We start from the raw sequence: 22,875 nt of genomic DNA on the forward strand, positions 1-22,875 counted from the left end.
GACCCGTTCCAAGTGTTGCAATTAAGAGTGAAATAAACAACTCTGTCATTAACACACATTTAAGCAACAGTGCTTTATGTTTATTGGAGTGTTTCCATCATTACATTGACTTACAAAAAACAATAATTTGGCTAAGAAGCAAATATTGCACACTAAATCCATCATGTTTTGTTCAAAACAAAAGTGGGCTGCTATAAGAAATTTACACTGAGGTAAATCATTGTCTAATATGGCTATGTAATTTATGGCTTGTTTATAGTACTGTTCATTGAAGAGTGCAAATGTACATTTGAAGCATTGTAATGGACTATAATAAAGCTCTTATCTTCTGTACAATGTAAAGCTGTGACTGCTGAGAGTAAAGGTGTGATTAATGAGAATACATCTGATTAAATGAAAGAATCACATGGAGCTGCAAGAGGCTGAAGGTGACTAGTTTATGATGTTATTATCATGCAGAGCAGGAAGTGCATGCACACATGAGAGACTGTGAAGACGTAGGAATTGTATGTCACCTGAATGCAGGCAGGAGTTGAGCTTTATATTTCTGTGAGAAACAAATGTTGCTGAATTTTACAAGTAAGAGAAAAACTCCATGGAGTGGTTCTGTTGTGTTGGGTTACCCTGTAACAATACATCTATTGAGCTCCAATAAGAAGTTCTGGAGAACATTTCTTTAGAAGATAATATCCTTCCCGTTCCCTAATGGAGCCCATAAGTGGCGATCACAGGGGGAATGCCACAGCAATAATCCCATAATTATTTTCAGGTCGTAATCCAGCAGGTGGTTTGATTTTCTCATCACATTCCCAAAATGTAGCACATTTCCTGCTTCCCTTCACTAATGATGTACAATCTGGTCATGAACTGAAATTAGACTTCTCCAACTCCCAGACTTGTGACTCAGTCTGGCTGGGAAGTCATTTAGCCCTGGTCCGTAAGGTAGAAGCCCAGCTTAGCAACAGCCATCTCTCTGCGAAGTCGCATCACCTCCCAGAATATCTGCTCCTCTGAAAGGTGATGGAAAAATGCCATCAGACGAGATCAAAGTTAGCAAAACAAAGCTACAAAACAGATGCTTACCGGTATGTTAACTTACCATTTTGTCTCACTAAGCCCTGCAGGATGTACCGGATATACGTGAAAAAATTACACACAGCCGTGATCTGGAAAGATGAGAAGAAGTATTTAAACTCTGTAGCTCTCCACAGCAGCAACAGAACAATTTCTAATTTAGTTTCAAAAATAACTCGCAGCGGTTACCCGAGCTCGGCTTGATGGAGAGATGTAATAGTAGCTCCCCTTGTCTCCCAGCTTGATGCGATGTTGGCAGACTCGTGACAAGCCGCTCAAAGCACATTTTCTATAAGCAGAAAAATCAGCTGTTAAGACATTTCAGCTCCAACAACGTCTACAGTCAGTATTTAATAGAGTGTCAAACTCTGCACTTTTTGACCATTTTGACACTTTGAAAACCACAAATTGAAGAATTAGTGGGATTTTACGAGACAGTCCAAACAAAGTGGAGCATAATTGTGAGGTGGCAGAAAAAAAAAAAAGTTTTCACAATTTCTGGTTGCCTTATAGCTGCATGGCTATTGGCAAACATTAAATGAAACTTCTTATGTTGTTCTTTCAACAGTGTTTCTCCTCCCCCCACTGTTTCACAAAGGGCAGGTTTGTGGCACATACTACTGATGTCTTGTTGTCAAATTCACACACGTAGTTACTCTGCAGAGTTTTCATGGTAATCTTGGCCTGAATGAGGTGCTTAAAGCTCGGGATATTGTTTTATAATCTAAATCTGCTATAAATATTGCCACATATTTATGGGTTGCCGTTTGTTCAATAATGTTCTTGAACAAACCTCTTTCTTCTTAACTGAACAGTTGTATTTAATATAATTAAATTGTATTTAAAGCTGTGAGCGTAAAAGGATTGAATACAAATCCAAACCACGCTTTTCAAATTTAGAAAAATTTGGTTGAATTTTTTTCTTCACTTTTGCTTTGTGCTGGTGTGTCGCATACAATCCCAATGTAATACAATGAAGCTTGGTTGTAAAATGACAAAGTGTGAAAAAGCTAAAACAGTCAAAATGCTTCTTCTGAACAGAGATGTGTTATTTTAAAAGACATTCATGAAAACAATAGCAATAAAATCTAAGAGTTAGTCAGAAAGATAAGGAAATGGTTGTAGATTGCAAAGACATGCAGAGTTTAAAGAATGGACACTTAAATCTGGACGAGAAGACAAAAACACAAGTTAGTGCAAATAATAAGTGACTGATTCCTGAGATGACTTACGTCTCTACTGAAGCCCTAAATCCACTGGAAAAGACAAAGATTATAGATGAGACAGTGACTATTAGTGTGCCCACGGATCCAACCGCTCACTGATAACAGAGTGGAAAAACTTACAGCTATAGGATCAGAAATCATCAGTGAATGAGCCCAAACCAAAAACAGTGATAATGATTTGACCACCCGGTAGTGAAACGGAGGACAGAACGGCAGTCGCTACAAACACGCAAACTCACTTAGGACCTCCACACTCTAAAGCCGATGCTTTCACCAGCGGTAAAGCTGACATGGCCACAGGTTCGATGGTCAGGGAGTTGTTTTCCACTGCTCTCTGGACCAGCTGGGACAGCTGTGGAAAACAGGCAGTTAAATATCAACACACATGCACGTATTCATGAGAGGAGCAAGATTTGGCTTCTGTAAAGGAGGCAGTGAGGCTCTGACCTCTGATCTTGTGAAGGAGAGACACGGCCCGATGTCTTCGCGGTAAACTCGACTCAGGAAGGCGGAGGATCGGTCCAGACTCGGACGTTCCCTCCACAACAAAAACTCTGCAAACAGAACTGAGTCCATCTGTAGAGAGAAACCAAACAATCACCAACACAGTCAGTGAACTGACTGCTGAGTCATGAAGGGGCAACTTACATTAACCACCTTTAACTGGCAAGTTACTATGAGATAGAAAAGGTTTACATGAAAAAAGAGATAATTTTATGTTTAAAAGAATATTTGCATGGCAAGATAATAAAAAAAACACTTTTTTGTGCTGAGGCATAATTGTGAATTTATTGCAAATTTTCCACACAAAAACTTTGGGTTTAAGTGAGTGCCAACTCCCACCTGTGGGTGGCAGTATTTCTGACGTGATGTCAACCCTTAGTCAGTGATCGATATGGGTAGTAGCAAAAATTGAGCAATTTCAGTTCTTTGAAAAATAAAAATGTTTGTGTCCAATCGATTTTCAAATTTTTTCATATGTAGATTTTGGAAGGGGCTTGGAGAGGGGAAAAATATAGCAAAAATTTCTTGCAAATATTTCTATAGTAGCATCACAAAATCAGAGATTTTGATTGCAAAAAAAGGAAAAAGATCACAAAATAATGGCAAAGTGTTGGAAGGACTCAGGGTTCTGGTAGTTCTCAGTTACATCGCAGTAACAGCTTAAAAGATAATTAATAAGTTTTAATCTGGGATAATTAACTTGTTAAAACCACAGACTGATACAGTCTCCTTCAGGGAAAGAAAATATCAGGTTCAAGAACAACCACATCTGGCTTTTTATTTTATGAGAAGTTGGTGAAGATTTAGAAATTATTTCCAATAACTTCATTATTTCATCCACTTTACTTAATGCATCTGTACCACCAACAGTGAACATCCCAACATACTTCTTTTTATGTACAAGTAATTTTTTTTAGGGGCGGGCAGATAAACCAGGTGAGTTTAAGCTCATGGTGTGGTCTACACAAATCTACTGTGCATCCAGGGTCTTCCTGCACGTTGTTTGCATGTTGTCCCTGTGCATGCGTGGGTTCTCTCCGGGTACTCCGACTTCCTCCCACAGTCCAAAAACATGACTGTAAATTCTCTAAATTCTCCTCAGGTGTGTGTGTGTATGTGTGGGTGTGTGTGTGTGTGTGTGCATGGTTGTTTGTCCTGTCTGTGTTGCTCTGCGACAGACTGGCGACCTGTCCAGGGTGACCCCCACCTCTCGCCCGGAAAGTTAGCTGGAGATTGGCACCTGCACCTCCAGACCCCATTAGGGACAAGGATGTTAGAAAATGGAAGGATGGACAATCCAGAAGCGTGTCTCCTCTTGAATCATGAGATCCTTCACTAGCATCATATGACCTTCTGACTATTGCTCAATAGCACTCAGCCTTAGTAGGTATTTTTCCACATTGCTTTCCACACCACTAACATTACATCTGCGCCTTTTTTCTAATATTTGCGTCTCGTTTTTAGTCATTGATGTCACAGATCTCTATGAAGCTTGTATTGAGCTTTCGCTGACAAAAAAAAAACAGGCGATTGATATAGTAATGTAACTGTAAGATGTTCAGCCAGTCATTATTTAAAGGTTCTGATAACAATTTTTATATTTCATAGCAAAATATGTTTCATGTGTGTTCTCTTTGTGATCCTTAAGGCTTAAGCTTTTAATGATACGTTTAAAAACCTGTAACTAGAAAAATTACACTCGCAGCACATGACACACTACAGCAGTGGTGTCAAACTCATTTTTGTTTTGGGCCAAATCAAGATCTGAAAGGGCCGGCTGTGCCAGAATATATTGATAAAACCTGTACACAAACTGTTAAAATATCAATGAATTCTTAAAATTAAATAATATTATTGAACATCTTTTCAATAATGTTTTAATCTTTTCAGTCCCTCCAGGATTTTGTGATACTTTATTGTGATTTTTTTGCAATAAACATCAAAGTGTTTGTGGTATTAATTTGGAAATATTTACACTTATTTATGACAGTAAATGTGACTTTTTACTTTATTACTCGTATAGATCTTGGACTATAATCTGACATCAATTAAGGCGGAGGCAAGTGTTTAGTACAAGTAGGAAAATTTTTGACAATTTTTGACAAAAATCTGCAATAAACTCCCAATTATGTATGTGCGGGGATTTGTTTATTTTGTGTAAATTTCCACAATAATTCTCAAGAAACTGGAGGCACTGATTGATATAATTTTGCAGTAAACGGAAAAAAACCTCACTGATTTGATTAAAAACATAACTTTTAAGCATGCTTGGTGTTTAAAATCTAAAGGGTCACATAAAAAGCTATGGCGGACCAGATTTGGAACACGAGCCTTGAGTTTGACACGTGTGCACTACAGTACAGTGAATGAATGTCTTACGAGCAGGTTACCTGTTTGTCATCAGTTCCTATGCCCTCTCTCTGGTCCTGACCAGCTTTTATACTGATTGACTGGCCTGGCAGCAGACAGAGAATCAGAGAGAGGAGAGCAGGAACAGCAGGCTGAGGAGGGAAGAGAAAACCAGCGATAGACAGGAAGAAGAGGTCAGGGAGAGGTTAGTGGCTGCAGAAGGAAAATGAGAAGAGAACTCAGCTCTATGCGGTGGAGTTGACTGAAAAGGAGATTAAGCTAGAGGAAAAAAGGAATGTGCAAGTTCTGGGAAAAAAAAAAATTAAAGTTTCTCCCACTTACCTCTCGCTCCTCTGTAGCCACAGACTGGATGGAAACAGTAGAAGGTTCAGGTTTTCCAGATGAGGTCTGGAAGGCTGCGCCGACGCTGTTGGTGCGGATGTGGCCCCCACCGCGCCTGTAGGAACCCCTGGAGCCCGATGACTGCAGCTGGGGATGCAGCTGCCGGTTCGGTGAGGAAGGCGTGGACGTCAACACCAGAGTTTTCAGCGCAGTCACCTCCGCTTGCAAAACATCAATCTGGGGAACAAAATCCAGACATAAATATTCATTAACTGTGTGAAATAGAAGAGTAAAGTGGACAAAAGGCCTTATTTATGATGTGGAAATAAACAACAACATGGGACACCTTTCCTTGAGCCTCTTTCAGTTGTTTCTCTGCCCCTGCTTGTTTCACATTAGCTTCACGTACCATCTTATGGGCTTCCTGTTGAAATAAAGTCACCACTTGAATAAAATAAAACAATGCATTTCTAAATTTTTCCAGCATTTTAAAAATTATGCTGATGACCCTTTTTTTCCTGAGAAGTACTAAGGAAATAAATTTATCCAGACTGAAACGCAAGCATCTGCGCTCATTCCATAACTAACAGCGCGGCTCCCAGTCAGCAGCTAGCAGAGTTAAAGTCCACTCAGCAGAAAGCGGCGAACGCTGCTGACCTCAAACAGACTGGCAGTCAGTTCCTCCAGCTCCTGCTCCAGCTGATTCCTGACTTGCGACAGACGTTCGCACTCCTTGTCTTTTAGTTTCAGTTCCTGAGATGCGAAGAAGCAAACGACAGAAACACTTTTTACTGCGAAGAACATCTGCATGGTCAGCTTTTTCTTCCCACCCATTTTGAACTATATTCAGGATGCCACGCGTGCAAACACTAAGTAGGTTACGATACCATCTTTGCTGCGTCTAGCTGCTCCCGGAGGATCTCTGACCCCTTCTCTCTGATTTCTTTTTCTTTAATTTCCAGTGAGGAGCTGCGGAGCCGGCAGAGATCGCCGTGCGGTCTGCCTGAGACGGGCCCATCCCGGCTTCCTCCCTCCACTGTGGTCACCGGCTCTGGATCCAGATCTACCAACCTGCAAAAAAACACAACATCATAAACTCTTCAGAAAAATACTAACATAAAAGGGGAATAGAAAACATATGTTGTTGTGTTGAGTACATGTCATAAACTTGTGCAGAAAGAGAATGTGTTATGCCGTTTCAGAAATAATTTTATTTACCACCTCAAAACCTCCAAACATTTGGCATCATTAAATTATTTGAAATACAGAAAACTAACCCTGGTATTCTTATATTTACAGCCATGGAGTTCAAGAATTTGTAGAAACCGTTCCTGCTCAAAAAGAGGAACACATTTTCCCTTACTAACCTACTTACATCAACAGATAATATAAAACATTTACTGGGATATCTGGCAAAAAGATGTGTAAACAGCTGTAACATAAATTACATTTTTATTGCAGTAGCATATTCTCACACTGAACTTTGAGCAAATTTATTTAGAGAGGGGTTATTTAAACAAAATTATTGCCACAATTACTTCTCGGAGTTTATAAAAAAATACACAGAGCTGAAGTTTTTAGATGTATACTTTAAACTGCTGTATTTAATTAGAAAGCCATGACTTCCTGTTTCCCTGAGAAATAACAATGATGTGAAACAGTTCTCTCAGTTTTTAAAATATAAGAAACACAAAAACTCAACCCAGGTTCAAGGTTCTGATTGAAGGAAATTTTTCAGAAAATTTCAAGGTTTTGCTTTAATATGTCGCCACTCAGTGTGAAAGTATTCTCCTGACCATAAACAACCTACAATACAATCTTGGAGTGCGAGTGCTCCTGTGACAGACGTCTGCTCCTTGTCCTCATCTCACTCTTCTCAGAGTCAACGCTAATAATAAGATCGTTAACACCCATAACTTGTCTTCCTTTCATTGTTGGACTAATGGGTCTTTTATGACACGACGCTGCTCCAGCAACAGTTTGTGCAGTCTGGTATCTTCCATTGCACAGTGTGACAAATCCAGCCTTTATCAAGCTCAGAAAGTTTGACTTGTTCTAGTGCTTTACAGTTTTTGAAATTGAACAGTTTGAACAGATATGTAATCATCAGAAAATTGGGACAGGAAAAGAAACGTCTGTAGATCCAATTAAAAAGATTAAAGCAATTGGGACTGTGACAAATAAGACTAAATGAGAAATCTGGTTCATCTCGCCACCAAGCACAATAATGAGAATGATAAGAGAGATCATAGAAAAGCTTTAAAAGGTTGTATTGGGCCACTTAGTCGCCATTAAAAGTTAGATATTCTAGGACATTTGTGCACATCTGACACAAAATGAGAGTTGTACACATTCTCCATTGTGATTACATAATTGAAGCGATATGTTTAAATACGCATACCCTAGAATGACAAACACAATTTATTTTTATGTATTTTTCAATTTTCTATAGCTGTATTTCTGTCATTTGGCTACCAGCTTCTTGTGACAGTAAATAAAACTCACTCGGAGCACATTTCACACCATCTGTGAGTTTGCATCTTCAGTCTCACAGATGGAATAATAGAAACTCTTTGTTCCAGCTTTGACGATCAAAATCCTAAAAGTAATTTTCAGAACAGTGATTATGCTACAGCTGTTGTCCCCTCAAATACAAAAACAGAAACGAAAAAAGGTGATTTGGTATCCCAGGCTGCAGTTTTGAATAGTCACACTGAGAATGTAAGCATACACAAAATACAATTAATCTTTTTATTTTCCCTTTTCTGTCAATGACATTGGCTGATTGCTGGTGTTTTGATCCAGTAAAACTTTTTTTTAATTTGTAAGAAGATGAGTAGAATTTTAACATTGACAAAAGACAAAGTAGGATGATGTTTTTGAGCACATGTCTACCAAAAACTCAACAGATTTGAGACCTTTGCACATGCTTTAATCAAAAATTGTAAGTAGTTTCCACCTCAGTCTGGTTTATTGTTACCTTGCCATATTGATTTATTAAAAAAAACACATCTGTAATTTACTCCTTTAAAGATAAAATGTGCATTTCATAACTTCTATAAATATCCCTCATTGTTACCGTGTTTTAGTCTGGGGTTATAATCACATTTTTTAAGAATCAATTGGTCTAAATAGGGATTTAGAGCAAAAATAAATCGAGAATAAAGTGTAATATGAAGTTTTCAGATAACGTGCAATTTTTCCATGCAGTGGACTGCAATAAAAAAATAGCCTTTTGTTTGTTACAATTGAAGCAATAATGTTTATCTAAAAAGTCCCTATAAAAATAACTGAATTAAATTAAGTGCAAGATTTGGGGATTTATTAATTTTATTAATTACAGAATGACAATTGTCATTTGTGCAGGAAAAAAATACACCAACACCATGATTTCCTTGGAGGTCTGAAGTAGGAAGAGCAAAAAAGTGAACCTCAGTTGGTGGCAATGTGAACTGACCTGCAGCGTTTACAGCACCATAACCATCTTAATTTTTAACCTGAACACATGATTTCATCATGCACATATCTTTGAGCATTTTTGAAAAATATATTCTTTAGATGAAACAGGCTAGATTGATATATAAACCCTTCAAATTTTTTTACATGTTTTAGCTTTAATATCTGGCATCCTTTCCACCACGAACCATAGCTTGGAAAACTTTGATTTTGCATTCGCAGCCTTCGAATGTCGTGTTTTATTAATATTTAAATTCCAAGTTTGATGGATCAGCAAGGTTTTTAAACAGTCTGAGCTAGTTAGCTGTCAGTCCCAACTCTTTAATCTTTAATGCCCAGCCTTACCCTGTCAGAGTCCAAGACAGCAGATAAACACCTCCACTGGTGTCCTCACGCGTGTCAGCCTCCCCTTTCCTCCTTTTTTCTCTCCACTCTTTTCGTTGTTAGACAAATAAACGAGGGAACAAAGTGAGCTAAGGGTAGCTAGTTTCGCTGAAACTAATCCCAGCCGTTTTAAATCACAGCGGAGGAATGCGGACGCTGACGTCGACAAGAAGAACAGCAGCAGCAGTGAAGGAGCAGGACTCAAAAACAAAAAAAGGGAAAGAAAAAGAGTATAGCAGTTGGTTTATAACACGTTCCTAGTGTGCCGTTCAGCAGGTCCTATAATATAATAATTTCCTTAGACAGAAAACAACTTTCTCCTCTTCTTCTGCCCTCCTCTCTGGTCACATGACAGCAACTCCACTCCCAGTTTCTCGTCAGACTCATCCCAGCAGACACAGATACTATCGCAATACAAAACTGTACTTTGGGCGCAGTTTTAAAGCACATTTCAAGTCCACTATATTTATTGTTTAATGCTAAACTTTAATATCGAAGTGAGAACCACAAACATAAAGAAAGAAGTGTCATGCAAGGATTACAGAGCTATAAACTGGCTCAAATCCTAACTCTATTTGTGCTGGATTGAGCTAATAAATGGAGGGAATCCTATAGTTGGCACCCCGGGCAAGCATCTCCTTCTGGGGCCCAACACAACAGTATTCAGTAGAAATAAAATCTATTTCAATGTCTAGTTTATCAGACATGTTAACATATAACCAGAAAGACATAGCGTCTTATGGCACTCACTTTCTATCCTACGTTTTATTTCAGAAACTTAAGATTCCCACGGTTTTCCATTGTGCTAAAAAAGCAAGAGATACTGAGGCTGATTCTTCCCTGAGCAAAGATGTTTATGAATTGAGGCGTGATGTCATTTTGGTTTAAAATGTGGGCTAGACTGTTCAACAATGCACAGCTCTCTACACGTCATTAACTTTGACGCAGCACGATCTCGCTCTGTTGTGGAACAACAACACAATAATAGATGTTTTAGCAGTGCGCACCGCCCACCACCTGCTATGTGAAAACATACCTCTCTCGCTGTACAGCAGGATGTCTTTACAGTGCTACATTTTGCCCAACCTAGTGGCATTTTTATTTCCACTAACTGGTCATCCAAATAACCAACATAAACTTGAATAACCTTTGGGGTTTTTTTGCCCACCATGTGATGTGCCACCCTGGGCAGAAAGCCACACTGCCTATATCAAATATTGTCACTGCCATGTTAGCATAGACTTTCAATTTTGGTATTTAAGCAAGGAAAAAATGTTCCCTTCTGCAGAATTTTTGCCACTGTTTACTCAGAAAGTGACACTTACTGTCCAACAACACAGCGTTCCTCGGCAGTGACCCTGCTGGACTGGTGTTTGACTGCAGGCACTTTAGATGTCCCAAAGAAAACTGGTGAGGAGTAGACTGCTATTCCGGACCGACCTGTCAGGACTTCATACCCTGGGGTGGATGAGGCTGAAGTCGGTGGAGATGAGGAAATATGGACGCTGTGAATTCCCTCGAAAGCATCCATGTGGTTCTCTCTCTTTCTCAACCAGTCCAAGTGAGAAGCAGCAAATTATCTTTTGTGAAGAATTACTTCGGCAAATTGTTGAAATTGAGCTGGATGTACCAGATGTCTGTGTTTTTTTTAGCACTTGACAGAGAAGAAAGTCAAAAACAATACCTTAAGATCCACATAACAAAGTGAAAGACTTTTCTTCACAAGTTATGCTAAAGAAATATATTTTCTTTCAGATAATCGGATGTAAGTTAAGCACCACACTTGTAAAATAATCTAAATCTGCATGTTTGAAATAGCTTTATAACTAAAAAGTACAAAGTAAATACTCACCAGCATGATTTCTTTTTGCCAGAGCACAAAAATCTGCAAAACAGCACTTTTCTGCTTAGTTAATCCTGTGAGTTTAGCTCACTAAACTCTCCGCACTTCGCCCTGATCTGAGTCTCCTGGTTTGGGAGGAAGGGTTAATCACTAACCTCTGCTGACCAGTAACAACTCAGCTGTACACATTTCTTCCAGCTGAGGGGGTCGAACATAGTTTTCACCTGAAGGCTCAAAGCCGCTTCAGTCAAACAAATCAAGTGTTCTTTCAGAGATAATGTTCAGACAGGCTTTTTTAATATAGTAAAATTAATATGTGTGTGTATGAATTAACAACTTGTAAGATATGCTCCTCAGTGTCAGATCATAGCACTCAACATTCATGTCTATTTGTGGCAGCGGTGTGGTGCTCAGATTTGCTCAGATTAGCAGGATCTGGCCTCACAATGCAGCTTTGTTGCACAGACAGATTAACACATCAAGTGACTGGAGGTGTGGGAGAGCCTTGCTTACTTTTTCCTTTCCTTCTTTCCCGTTTCCAACACTGGGCTCTGCCTTCCCACATCTCGAGCAACAACAAGTAGGATGACCTGGTGGGTTTTTTTCCATATTGGTGAGTGCATCAGTCAGTTCTGAGCGTTAAATAGTAGAACTTTGAAAGGTGAACTTTATGAGGCAACTTTGAGGTGTGTTTTAGTAGATTAATTTTAAAAACATTGCTGTAAATAAAATCACTTATTTAATTTGACTAAATAAAATGTGTTTTGCATTAGAGCAATGTGTTCAATGTCAGCTCATAATGCAGGTAAATCTTTAGAATAATAAAAGTGTCATATATGTTATAAAACTAATCCCTCTGTTTGTTTTTGTAGATTTGTTTCCAGGTTGGGCTTATGAGTTCCAGTTTAAACACTGAAGTTGAACTCAAGCGAAGCCCAAAAAACAAAGACGCTCCATCGGGTTCTCTCATGTTAGCCCACATTCTGCCTACAGATTGGTCTAGAAGAAGCAGTAAAAAACAGCAATGACAGTGACATACTCTCGAAGAGTTGCTGATGCAGGTTTGGGGACCTTTTTTCACCTCCTCCTGCGATGGAAGGGCAGCATCTACAAACTGCTGTACAGAGAGCTCATCATCTTCACTGTACTCTATTACTTCTTCAGCGTTGTTTACAGGTAATCATACGAGTCGGTTAATCACTTAAACCTTCATTTAAAACAAAAAGGTAGTAGGATTCTGCATAAGTACAGATAAAATTTCTAATAATGATGTGTGATGCTTGGTTGTTGAATATGTATGAGAAAGACAAGGAACAAATACGTCGCTGCAATCAGATGGATTCTGCATTGTAATCATTATTAAGAATCTAAGAAAATCAGACGTTTCCTCTTACATTGCAGCAGTGTTTTGCTTTTTCATCCATTCTAGAAATAGATTTAGCTTTTTTAATTTTTTTAATGTAGATGTACTACCTTAAAATATATTACTGTGTATGAATTAACAGCAATATAATCAATTAACTATTTTGATTACATGAGCTATAAAAATTCCCTCTGAAGAATGAATGTGTTACCTAGCTCCCTTAGTGATTACATCAATTTGTGGAAAAAGCAAAGAAAATTTTGAATATTTCTCTTATTTACTCATAAAAACAATACATAGTATATATATATATATATATATATATATATATATATATATATATATATATATATATATATATATATATATATATATATATATATATATATATATATATATATATATATATATATATATATATATATATATATATATATATATATATATATAGACTATGTATATATTGCTTTTATGTTATGGAGGAATTAATACATTTGTTTTAGACAAGTTTTTTCATGTGGAAAATAAAATCATCTCCTTGAAATAGTTTATTTGTTGGCTTTTACTCACCTTATCTTTGACTTAAAAATTGGTTTGAAATGTAGAAATGTACATATGTATAAAAAAACAAGTCTGTAAAGGGGTAAATGCAGATCCACATGACTGTACTTTGACACATATTTTCAGGCGTTCAGTCAACACGTCTTTTAGCAAAACACTTCAGGGTTAAGGCAAAAACATCAGTCAAGGATATTTTGAAGGGCCTCTGGGTGAAAAGTCCCTGCAGGTTTAAGAATTAAAAGTCCTTGAACCAGCCTGAACGTAAATCGAGTGAATATCTTTCCTAAGCCTCGATAGTCAGAATTTAATAAGCTGGTTAAAACATTGTTCTGAACAATTGAGGGCAGTTAATAGTTTTATTATTAAGCATAAAGCTTAGACAACAGTCAATATTAGGTAAAGTTTTGGCGTACATTTCTAAAAACATTCCTGACACAAAATAGGAGGATTATGTAGAGAAAAAAGCTTGTTTGTGACCACTTGCTATGTTGCTACTTGTGCAAATCTCTTCAAAGGAAAATTATGCTTGACAGAAGCAGTAAGCCCCTTATGAGAGTTTCAGTACACAAACTGAGAACCACTGAATAACTGAAATTACATTTGAAAAGATATTTTGCAGGACAGTTCACATCAAAAATGGTCATGGGTTCAAATCCTAGTTAAGGATTTTCTGTGTGGAGTTGGCATATTCTCCCTTTGCATGGGTGTATTCTCTCCACAGTCCAAAAACACACATGTTGGGGTAACTGGTCAGACCCCCACTGCTTATGAATGAACTTTGTTTTTTGCCACCAGGTTTCTACTAAGCAGTGAGCAGAAGAGGCTGTTTGAGAAGTTGTCAATATATTGTGATCGCTATGCAGAACTCATCCCTGTGTCGTTTGTGTTGGGTGAGTTGGTTTTGGTGGTTTCAAAGGTTTTAAAACTGTTGTGCTTTCTTGAACAAGTTAGGATAGATCTATAGGCTATTCAAAACATGTTCATCACACTTTTTTGCATAAAATCCTTATGCAAAATAATTGAGCAGACTAAATGAGATTTTAGTCTGCTCAGTTCTGCTTACTTTTGAACTCCTTTCAGAATGAGGCGTTCTAGAACCTCTCTCGCTCTTTAAATCCAAATAAGCTAATGTTGGCCACGTCCTGCAACTCAATGTTTCAACTGTGTATCTTTGAAATGTAGAAATAGAGCATCTTGCACAACCAACAAGAATGCAGCAATTGGTTTCCAGAAAGTAAGTCAATAACAAAGCACTTGTCTTTTCCAGCAGCCATTATACAGTTCATAAAGCAGTAAAACCAGCTGACCAAATATGCTTCAGCTCCTCTTGTAGGTAGATAGGCTGGGCTTCGCTGGTTTTGCTATAGGCGAAGGGCAGTGACATTACATCTGGAAGGTTTTTAAAACAGCTCATGTTCCAGACAGCAAAAAACATTAACTTATTGCCAAAAAGTGTTTTTTACATGCTAGGTCTGTTTTTAGAAGTAATAGAGATCCAAATGGAAGTGCATAAAAATGCAAAATGTGAATTTTGCATAATGCAGCCCCTTTAAGTAAAGCACAAATTCTTGAAACTGTGATTCATATCTGATGTTAATTTTTTTTTGTTTTTAAATAACAGGTTTCTATGTGACTCTGGTTGTTTCCCGTTGGTGGGGTCAGTTTGAGAACATACCCTGGCCAGACCGTTTGGCAGCACTAGTAGGAGGCCATGTCCGTGGGACCGATGACACTGCAAGGCTGACCCGAAGAACACTAATGCGCTACGTCAACCTCTCAGGAGTTCTGATCTACCGCTCTGTCAGTACTGCCGTCTACAAGAGGTTTCCAACCACTGAGCATTTGGTGCAGGCAGGTAGGGCGTGGCAATGAAATCCAATAGGCTGACAAATGAAAAACATCCAACAGGTCTTGAAAGAATCTTGGTGTATACGTTTATACCAACAACCCTGTGCTATAAAAGAACACAGTCACACACCTTCATCTCTATGATACGTTTCTTCCTTCCAGGTTTGATGACCTCAGAGGAACTGAGGCACCTGGAGGATCTACCTTCCCCCCATAACAAGTTCTGGGTGCCCTGTACATGGTTCGTCAACTTGGCTTTGAGAGCACGGACAGAGGGTCGAATCAACAATGATGTGGCCCTCACAGCCATTCTCACTGTAGGTCTTTGTTTTACATCAGCCTGTTGGCTAGACATGAATTAACTTATAAACAACCTTCATTTTACCTGGACCATTTTTGTTTTTTCCCATTCAGGAGCTGAACAGCCTGAGGGCAAAATGTATGAAGTTGTACGGTTATGATTGGATTAGCCTGCCTCTCGTCTACACTCAGGTTGGGAGGATTTATTTTCTACAGTGGGGATCTCAATAACAAGTGTAGCAGTTAAACAAATTACTGATGCCTTTGAATTAGGTGGCAACAGTTGCGGTCTACAGCTTCTTTCTGGCTTGTCTGATCGGCCGACAATTCCTGGATCCTGCACAGGGATATTCGGGACATGATGTGGATTTCTACCTGCCGGTTTTTACCCTGCTGCAGTTTTTTTTCTATGTTGGCTGGCTGAAGGTGAGACAAAGTTAAAAGATTATTATCATCACTTCTGACTTTTAGCTTTCAATAACATGATCTTCTGTTTTGATGGACTCAGGTGGCGGAGCAACTTATAAACCCTTTTGGTGAAGATGATGATGACTTTGAAACAAACTGGCTAGTTGATCGAAACCTGCAGGTGCAAACTATTTCCCAACTGTATTTTAAATTTAACAGACAGCGGCTGTTGTGTTTGACTTGTGGAGGTTTCCATTATGTCTCAGGTGTCTCTTTTGTCCGTGGATGAGATGTATGACAGCCTGCCACTGGTTGAGAGGGACATGTACTGGAATGAGTCGCAGCCCCAGCCTCCTTACACTCCTGCCAGTGCTGAACACCGTAAACCCTCCTTCATGGGTTCAGCTCTAGATATCAGGTAAAGTAATGTGTTTATTACCTGGAAAACAATCAAAGAATACTTTACAGCTGGGTAATTATCCACTTGATGCCCTCTAGTGTTCCTAAAGAGGAGATGGAGTTCCAGTCCAACTTGGAACAAATCAAAGAACATGAAGAAGCCAACTATACCACTCCACTACTTGGAGGGTTGGGCCGTCTTTTGGGAGTCCAGTCCCCAAACTTTCCTCGCTCGTCCCGGGTTCCTCTGCTGCGCCGCCGCCCTGGAGCGCCACTGAACCGCTTCCCTCTTTACTTGCACCCAGAAGCACCATCGACCCTTACTCAAGCCCGCTACCCTTTGAACCAGGACCGGGATCCGGACTACGCCTTCTCTACTGTTCCCATGTATGAAAGACCAGGATTTTACAGCTGTCCCCAAACACCAATTCACTGTGTCCCCCCAGCAGTGCCTCGCCCAAGGCATTCCCGGCGGACCCAAAACGATTGGGATCGCAGCTGCAGCTCCATGGCCCCTCCAACAGTGGGCTCCCAGTTACTGGCTCCTGAGACACCCAACCATCTCCCACCACCTCCATCCTCTGCATTTCCCTGGTTGTGTGGGGAGGGAGATTCACAGAGTGGACCAGCGTTCTCCTTCCCCGACCCAGCACCGGAACTCTGCCCAATATCTAAGCTCAGACCAGGACATGGCCTACTGTCCCGACGCCCGCCTCCCCCTCGCCTCACTTTAGAAACCCTCCCAGCTGTTGAAAGCCAGCCAGGACCCCTGAGTGCTCGGGCAACGGGAGGTGGAGGTGAAAGAGTGTTCTCATTCACTCCCCCCTCTCACACAGCGGCACCAAATCCTTGTAATCCCAACAGTAGCTCCGGCAGCATTAATGCAACAAGCACCAACAGCGCTGCCACAACAGGAAGTCTTTGCAATGGAACAAGCCACAGTGGTTTTAGCAACCATGGAAACTTCACCTCAAATCCGAGGATGAGCAATGGGAGCGGAAGTGCTGGGTCGAGTACCAACATGAACACAGTTTCTACATCTGCACCTTCACAAGAAGCGAGTCAGCAAAACTCAGCCAATGATTCGGGAATCTCATTGACTGAGGGGGATCTGCTGGGAGTTCTGGTGGACGGTGGGATGAACAAGGAAGAGAAAGGGAGCAGGACTGAGGAAAAAACTAACTAATTTGAGGCCTTTTATATATTTGATTCTGGAACTATATTCAATCAATGAAATAACAAGAAACATCGTGGTAAAAAGGAATTAGCTCTTTGTGACTCTTGTTGAATTAGTTTGATGACAAGAGATGTTTTAAGGCCAGCACCCAGTCATGCTGAACATTAAAGTACCTTATTACATATCTAATATGAAATCAATATGTATGACACATTACTGGATTATGTCAAACTCACATCTGCAAATTAAGGACTTTGTGTTAAAGCCCATTTCCTGAATTAGCTCAGAATTGACCTACTTCTTAAGCAAAAACCCCCTTAAATGAACTGACACTGAGCCAATAATAAATTTCAGAAACTTGTACACTTCTGTTGAAAACCAAGATTAACTGTTTATATCCCAGTTCTTAGCTTTGTGCCTGTCTGTATGCTATTAAATTATATATTAAATAACCTGCTGTGATACTTTTATCAATGTTTATTTAAATAAAAATAAACCCCACAAATGATTTGAATATTATTGCTTTATTTTCATAAGCTTTATGTACGTACAAGAATATTCAATGTTGTAAAGTAACTACAGAATACTGAACTCAAACTTTAAAAGTTGTGAAGAAACTGACCAAAAATGAGAAAATTATAACAACAAAACAATGTTTTTCAATAATGAACAAAGTTTGGAAAACATACGATGTAATGGGTATCCGTCACTTTGAATAATGAAAAGATCAATTTAGAAAAAAATTAAATTTAATCCTTACTATTTTCACTATTTAAACTGAGTATATGGCTTTGTTTCTAAGACTGTAATTCAGTTCTAAGTGCAGGTTATGGCTATAATCCTAATGAAAGAAACCAATGCATCATCGGTTATAAGCAAAACTATTTTACAGTTGGAAAATATGCATATCTTTCAGCAAGTTCTCCTTCACAGTGGTCCAAGACCGCACCACAACCTCAAGAGTCAGTGGTCCCTATAATGCATGAGCAGCTTAGCAATGTTTCTCCAGACATCCTGGTGGTAGGACATTATTTACAAATTCTACAGGAAAGAGCCTGGAAGCAGCATTGCTGCGCCCAGAAAAATAAATCTGCATGACGCTTGTGCATTTTGCCCAGAAGATTTTTTGTGTTGTGCTACTTATGGAGTATGAATGCTTGTGTTTGAATAGCAATAAACTGCAAATATAGACAAGGAGATTGTTGAAAGATCATGTCCAGAATGAATGAAATGAATTTGCATTGATGTCTAACAGTAGCCGTGGTTTTGTATTTAGATCTGGAGGGCGGTGAGAAGGATGAGAAGGCTTTCTGAAATAATTTTACAATAAAGACAGAACAACTCTAAAAATAAACTGAAGCAGTGATTATCAAAAAACCCATCCTGAGGACGTTCTGTGTGGATCCTGAACTTGTGAAATATCTCAAATAAAAATAATTACATTGGTCTACTGAGTTCAGCACAGAAAACCCTTCAAGTGTACCCTCCTGTGCTGTCAGAAAGCTGACGAAGATAAAGTTTGCTCCTTTGCATTAAGGCTGAAATTGATGATTTAGGTCCAGAAACCGCCTACAGTTATAGGTAAATTCTGCATATTATGAGGGAAAACCCTAGTGTAGAGGTATTCCATGTGGCAACCCCATTGCAGTAGAATAGCCAATAATGGAACAAGAACAAATACGGCTCTGGATAAAATGAAGAGCCCACTGCACCAAGCCCCATTGAAAACCTCCTGGTTATTCCACCAAATATTGATTTATGAACTCTTCCTGAATAAAAACATTAGTATTATTGTTTCTAAATGAATATGAACTTGTTTTCTTTGCATTATTTGACATTTGAAAGCACTGCATTTTTTTCATGATTTTGACTATTTCTCATTTTCTGCAAATAAATACTAAATTTTTGGTTGGAATTTCTGAGAAATGCTGTCAGTAGTTCAAGGAATAAAACAACAATGTTCATTTTACTCAAACACATACCTATAAAGAGTAAAATCAGAGAAACTGATCATTTTAAGTGGTCTCTTAATTTTTTCTGGAGTTGTACATGTGCCTAGTACTAACAAGGCAGTATGGCATTGCTTGCCTCCTCGCTACAATGAGGTTTTTGATTATTCAAATGGTTTTGTAAATTCTGGAGAACATAGGGTGGTCTTAACCCAGCTGTGAAGGAGAACTTTTCCCATCATACAACCACTGATAAATGTTACTTTGGCATGCTCTACACTCCAAACACGTTTATCTAAATATAGCCACGGAAGGTTGATGCATAAATAGCTATGATGCCACATGACATGATATTTTGAGAAATTTTACGTGACCTTTAACACAGAATGCTTCCCCAGAGGTGAAGATGGATGATGATTTGCTACTCAGTTTAACTGGCTTCCTTTCCCATGGTATGCTTGTCAAAGAGGTACTCGGCCATCCCATTCTGAGGAGCGCCCATGCGACGCAGGTTTGAGATCCAGTCTGCCAGCTGTTTGATGGATTTAACCTGCTCATCCAGAAAATGTGTTTCTACAAAGTCACACATCTGTGTAGGAAGACAAAAGACATTGTATTGGAAAAATGTCAGATCACAAGGAGAAATCTGAAACAGCTTGTTCTTCTTGGGTGTTTCTCACATGAGGATCATTGTGTTCGGCTGCCATTTTCTGCAGATCCAGCAGGGATTGGTTTACACTTTTCTCTAGCTGCAAAGCACACTCCAAGGCCTCCAGGCCACTCCCCCACTCGTCTCTATCGGGTTTCTAACACACAAATAATTCATGATGACTCAAAATCGTGTATATATTCAAGAGGACTGTTTTCAACACACAAAAGTGCACCGCTGGTTGTGAAATTAGGTTTTACATTCTAAAAATGACCCAACTGCTGACGAGAATAATTTATTTTCATTGATTAGTAAAAGTATCTTTGCATACCTTAATGTCCTGCAGGAAAATTCTGCCTCCCCGCTTGTTCTGCAGACTCATCAGCTTCTCTGCATGCTCACGCTCCTCTTTCGACTGGGCATTGAAGAATTTAGCAAAATTTTCTAGGGATTTATCATCCCTGTCAAAATAGTATGCCTTAAAGAAAAGAGAAAACCGGGTAATAAGGTAGCAACACATTTTCCACTTAATTATAAAATAATACACAACAAAAGTGGCTTTTAAGTGTTTCTCACCATTGAGAGATAAACATAGGAGGCATACAGCTCCAAGTTGATCTGTCTGTTGATTGCAGCCTCGCAATCCTGATGGAAGTTTTGTCGGATTTGGGAAGTCATATCTATCAACGTTACAACAATGAATGAGAAAACGACCGTCAAAGTGTCTGCAGGTCAAATCCAATACAAAATACACCAGGATACAATACCAAAAAAATTAACAGTTCCCTTTTGAGATGTCATCCAACATTTAAGGAACTAATCTGAAGAAAAAGGTCACTTATCAGTACTGGTGGTGCACATAAACAAATCTCACACAGACAGACCTTAGCATTGTATGCATTGTAGTAAAAGCAGTCTGCACACAAAAGTATTTACATCCCATGAACTTTGTCAATTTATTCCACTGAGATTTTATGTTGCAATGCAACTCAAAGTAGATGATGCAATCAGCAGAGTCTGATTGCAAAGTAAGATTTTTTTTTTCTTACATGACAAGACATGTAAGAACATGACCATTCACTCCCAGCACCTCTTTCTAGAACAATTTCTCTCTGTCATTATTGCTGTAAAGTCTTTGGAAGTATGTATCAGCTTTGAATATTTAGAGTCATTCCTCTTTGCAAAATAACTCAAGCTAAAGATTGAACAAAAAGCACAGAACATCAGTTTTCAAATCTAACAAAACTTGTTCAACGCATAGATATGTGTTGATACAAACTTTTTCATGGTGGTTCTGTTGTACTTTTGGTATTACTGTCTCGCTTACTCAAAGCCTCTATGGTGTTTTCAAGTAACTTAACTATTTCCACGGTTGCTTCACCTTAAAAATTCTCCACAATTTAATCCCTGTCTATTGTGTTGATACTGTTTGTTTACTTATATTCTGCAACAAACCTTTGACGCCTTTGCAAAGCAGCAAGTTTTATATTTGAGATTAAATTGAGCACAGGTGAACTCAATATTCTAATTAGGTAGCATTTAAAACCGCCTGTTCCACAGAATTTTAATACGAGGTAGCAGAGGATAGAGGTATAAATGCACCACGAAACCTTTACCTTCTACTTCACCTTAAAGCTCTACCTTTTATTACCCCGTCCATTAAAATCCCAATTTAATACAATAACACTTGAGGTTTTAACAGTCACTTCACATATTTTATTGCACATTTAGATGCATCTGTATTGATGCACGCATGGCCTGTATCTGTCAATAAACCGTTTATCAACCATAAATGAACCTTTGTGAAATGGTTTCTATCTTAAACTTGGAGCTGGCAAATTATTAATTTAAAATCTTGTTCATAAATCTCAGAAAAGCCCAGCATTAATTTAAGCTAGCTAAATAATGCGAAGCCAACCCGCTACATGCCGTTAATAGGAGCATAAACCTACCCGTTTCAAATATCTTCAACTCTTCTTGTCACTTTAGTAATAATTACTGGCTGTATTGCAATTCAATTTGTTTAATATTAAATGTTTAAAGAGTTACACGCCACCTGAATGTTACTCAAAGTCACCGGACCGTTTAGCAGAGGCGCCCACCATGTAAACACTTCAGGAGGTGGAGTGTGCTGGTGCATTCACTGACAGTAGGAACTAAGCAACACTCATTTGCAATCCCTTGTCATCGTTCACCCCCATTACTATCGCTCTTTACTAGACATAACGGATTATATGCATTTTAATCGACAGAGCCCGCCAGCGACATGTAGCAAAAGTGTTTAAAAACAAACTAATCAAACAGGGTCACGTATGCGTCTTCCGATGTGACAGGAAAGCAGCACTAAGTTAATTCAGCGTCTTCTCCCCCCACCCCTTAATACACAGTTGTAAAAACTTTGCAGAATAATGTAAAATGTCAAGTTAACGCCCTAAAATGCTGTAGATCAGATTCCAATATCAAAGGCAAAATCAATCAGTGATGTTTTCTTATTTTATTTGAGGTGAAGACGCCACCAAAACCAGTCAAAAATAATTTCCACATCTATAAATAGTATACTGATTACAGTATTTTGGTTGAAGTTTCACAAAGACAAGTAAATTAAACAAATTACGTCAGCATAAAGTTTGCTTTAAGAAAGTATATATATTTAAAAAAAAAACACCAGGCACTATAATCTCCAGATATTTAAGGTGAGATCTCAACACCCTACATCAAGGTGTGCATAATTATTAGGAAGCTTCTTTTCCTCAGGAAAAATGGGCCGAAATAAAAGAGAGATTTAAGTGACTGAAAAGTTCAAAATTGTAAAGAAGTCCTGCAGAGGGATGGAGCACTCTTGAATTGCTAAGATATTGGGGCATGATCATAGAACTATCAAACTTTTTCTGCAAATAGTGAACAGGTTCACAAGAAACAAATGGGCAAAAGAAACAAAGTTAATTAACCGCCAAAGATTTGAGAATCAAATGTGATCCGATGCTTGCAAGGTAAAGGTAAAGTTCTGGTGCAGGCTGGTATTACAAATGAGCTAGTTGGACTT

General features: G+C 38.8%; 3 protein-coding genes across 10 annotated transcripts; 1 reads left to right on the forward strand and 2 right to left on the reverse strand.

Moving 5' to 3' along the window:
* Positions 1–48: 48 nt before the first annotated feature.
* On the reverse strand, positions 49–11,279 carry rab3il1 (RAB3A interacting protein (rabin3)-like 1). Of its 6 annotated transcripts, none has more exons than XM_044124423.1 (13): positions 11,188–11,279; positions 10,661–10,878; positions 6,383–6,566; positions 6,153–6,248; positions 5,842–5,919; positions 5,496–5,732; positions 5,195–5,305; positions 2,748–2,876; positions 2,540–2,652; positions 2,307–2,330; positions 1,264–1,363; positions 1,100–1,166; positions 49–1,010 (listed from the first exon to the last, which is right to left on the reverse strand). In XM_044124423.1, the coding sequence occupies exons 1-13, from the start codon at positions 11,191–11,193 to the stop codon at positions 925–927; spliced, it is 1,449 nt and encodes a 482-aa protein (XP_043980358.1). In that variant the 5' UTR covers positions 11,194–11,279; the 3' UTR covers positions 49–924. The 6 variants fall into 6 exon arrangements, with proteins under 6 accessions (XP_043980358.1, XP_043980359.1, XP_043980361.1 ...); XM_044124424.1 differs by having other exon boundaries at positions 10,661–10,989; XM_044124426.1 differs by lacking the exon at positions 5,195–5,305.
* Positions 11,280–12,050: 771 nt separating this feature from the next.
* Positions 12,051–17,734, forward strand: best1 (bestrophin 1). Of its 2 annotated transcripts, XM_044124713.1 has the most exons (9): positions 12,051–12,354; positions 13,898–13,992; positions 14,724–14,957; positions 15,113–15,267; positions 15,365–15,442; positions 15,524–15,676; positions 15,759–15,839; positions 15,925–16,076; positions 16,157–17,734. In XM_044124713.1, exons 1-9 carry the CDS (start codon positions 12,203–12,205, stop codon positions 17,241–17,243), a joined length of 2,187 nt encoding a protein of 728 aa, XP_043980648.1. In that variant the 5' UTR covers positions 12,051–12,202; the 3' UTR covers positions 17,244–17,734. The 2 variants fall into 2 exon arrangements, with proteins under 2 accessions (XP_043980648.1, XP_043980649.1); XM_044124714.1 differs by lacking the exons at positions 12,051–12,354; positions 13,898–13,992 and adding an exon at positions 14,243–14,336 and having other exon boundaries at positions 16,157–17,682.
* Positions 17,735–17,742: 8 nt separating this feature from the next.
* fth1b (ferritin, heavy polypeptide 1b) lies at positions 17,743–22,037 on the reverse strand. Of its 2 annotated transcripts, none has more exons than XM_044124715.1 (5): positions 21,785–22,037; positions 20,409–20,512; positions 20,164–20,310; positions 19,864–19,989; positions 17,743–19,772 (listed from the first exon to the last, which is right to left on the reverse strand). In XM_044124715.1, the coding sequence occupies exons 2-5, from the start codon at positions 20,508–20,510 to the stop codon at positions 19,614–19,616; spliced, it is 534 nt and encodes a 177-aa protein (XP_043980650.1). In that variant the 5' UTR covers positions 20,511–20,512; positions 21,785–22,037; the 3' UTR covers positions 17,743–19,613. The 2 variants fall into 2 exon arrangements, with proteins under 2 accessions (XP_043980650.1, XP_043980651.1); XM_044124716.1 differs by having other exon boundaries at positions 21,889–21,907.
* Positions 22,038–22,875: the final 838 nt, after the last annotated feature.

Source organism: Gambusia affinis, linkage group LG08, assembly GCF_019740435.1.
Source record: "Gambusia affinis linkage group LG08, SWU_Gaff_1.0, whole genome shotgun sequence".
NCBI lineage: Eukaryota > Metazoa > Chordata > Actinopteri > Cyprinodontiformes > Poeciliidae > Gambusia > Gambusia affinis.

What these genes read in the sequence shown, in the direction of transcription:
- rab3il1 (XM_044124423.1), bottom strand. An exon ending in GAACGCTGTGTTGTTGGACA is followed by an intron (nt 6,567 to 10,660) that starts GTAAGTGTCACT and finishes GTTTTTTTGCAG; the next exon opens with GTTGGTAGATCTGGATCCAG. An exon ending in GGGCTTAGTGAGACAAAATG is followed by an intron (nt 1,011 to 1,099) that starts GTAAGTTAACAT and finishes ATCACCTTTCAG; the next exon opens with AGGAGCAGATATTCTGGGAG.
- best1 (XM_044124713.1), top strand. Translation starts at nt 12,203, where the DNA reads ATGACAGTGACATACTCTCGAAGAGTTGCTGATGCAGGTTTGGGGACC. An exon ending in CCCTCACAGCCATTCTCACT is followed by an intron (nt 15,268 to 15,364) that starts GTAGGTCTTTGT and finishes TTTCCCATTCAG; the next exon opens with GAGCTGAACAGCCTGAGGGC. An exon ending in TCTATGTTGGCTGGCTGAAG is followed by an intron (nt 15,677 to 15,758) that starts GTGAGACAAAGT and finishes TGATGGACTCAG; the next exon opens with GTGGCGGAGCAACTTATAAA.
- fth1b (XM_044124715.1), bottom strand. Translation starts at nt 20,510, where the DNA reads ATGACTTCCCAAATCCGACAAAACTTCCATCAGGATTGCGAGGCTGCA. An exon ending in TTTTCCTGCAGGACATTAAG is followed by an intron (nt 19,990 to 20,163) that starts GTATGCAAAGAT and finishes TTTGTGTGTTAG; the next exon opens with AAACCCGATAGAGACGAGTG. An exon ending in CCGAACACAATGATCCTCAT is followed by an intron (nt 19,773 to 19,863) that starts GTGAGAAACACC and finishes CTTCCTACACAG; the next exon opens with ATGTGTGACTTTGTAGAAAC.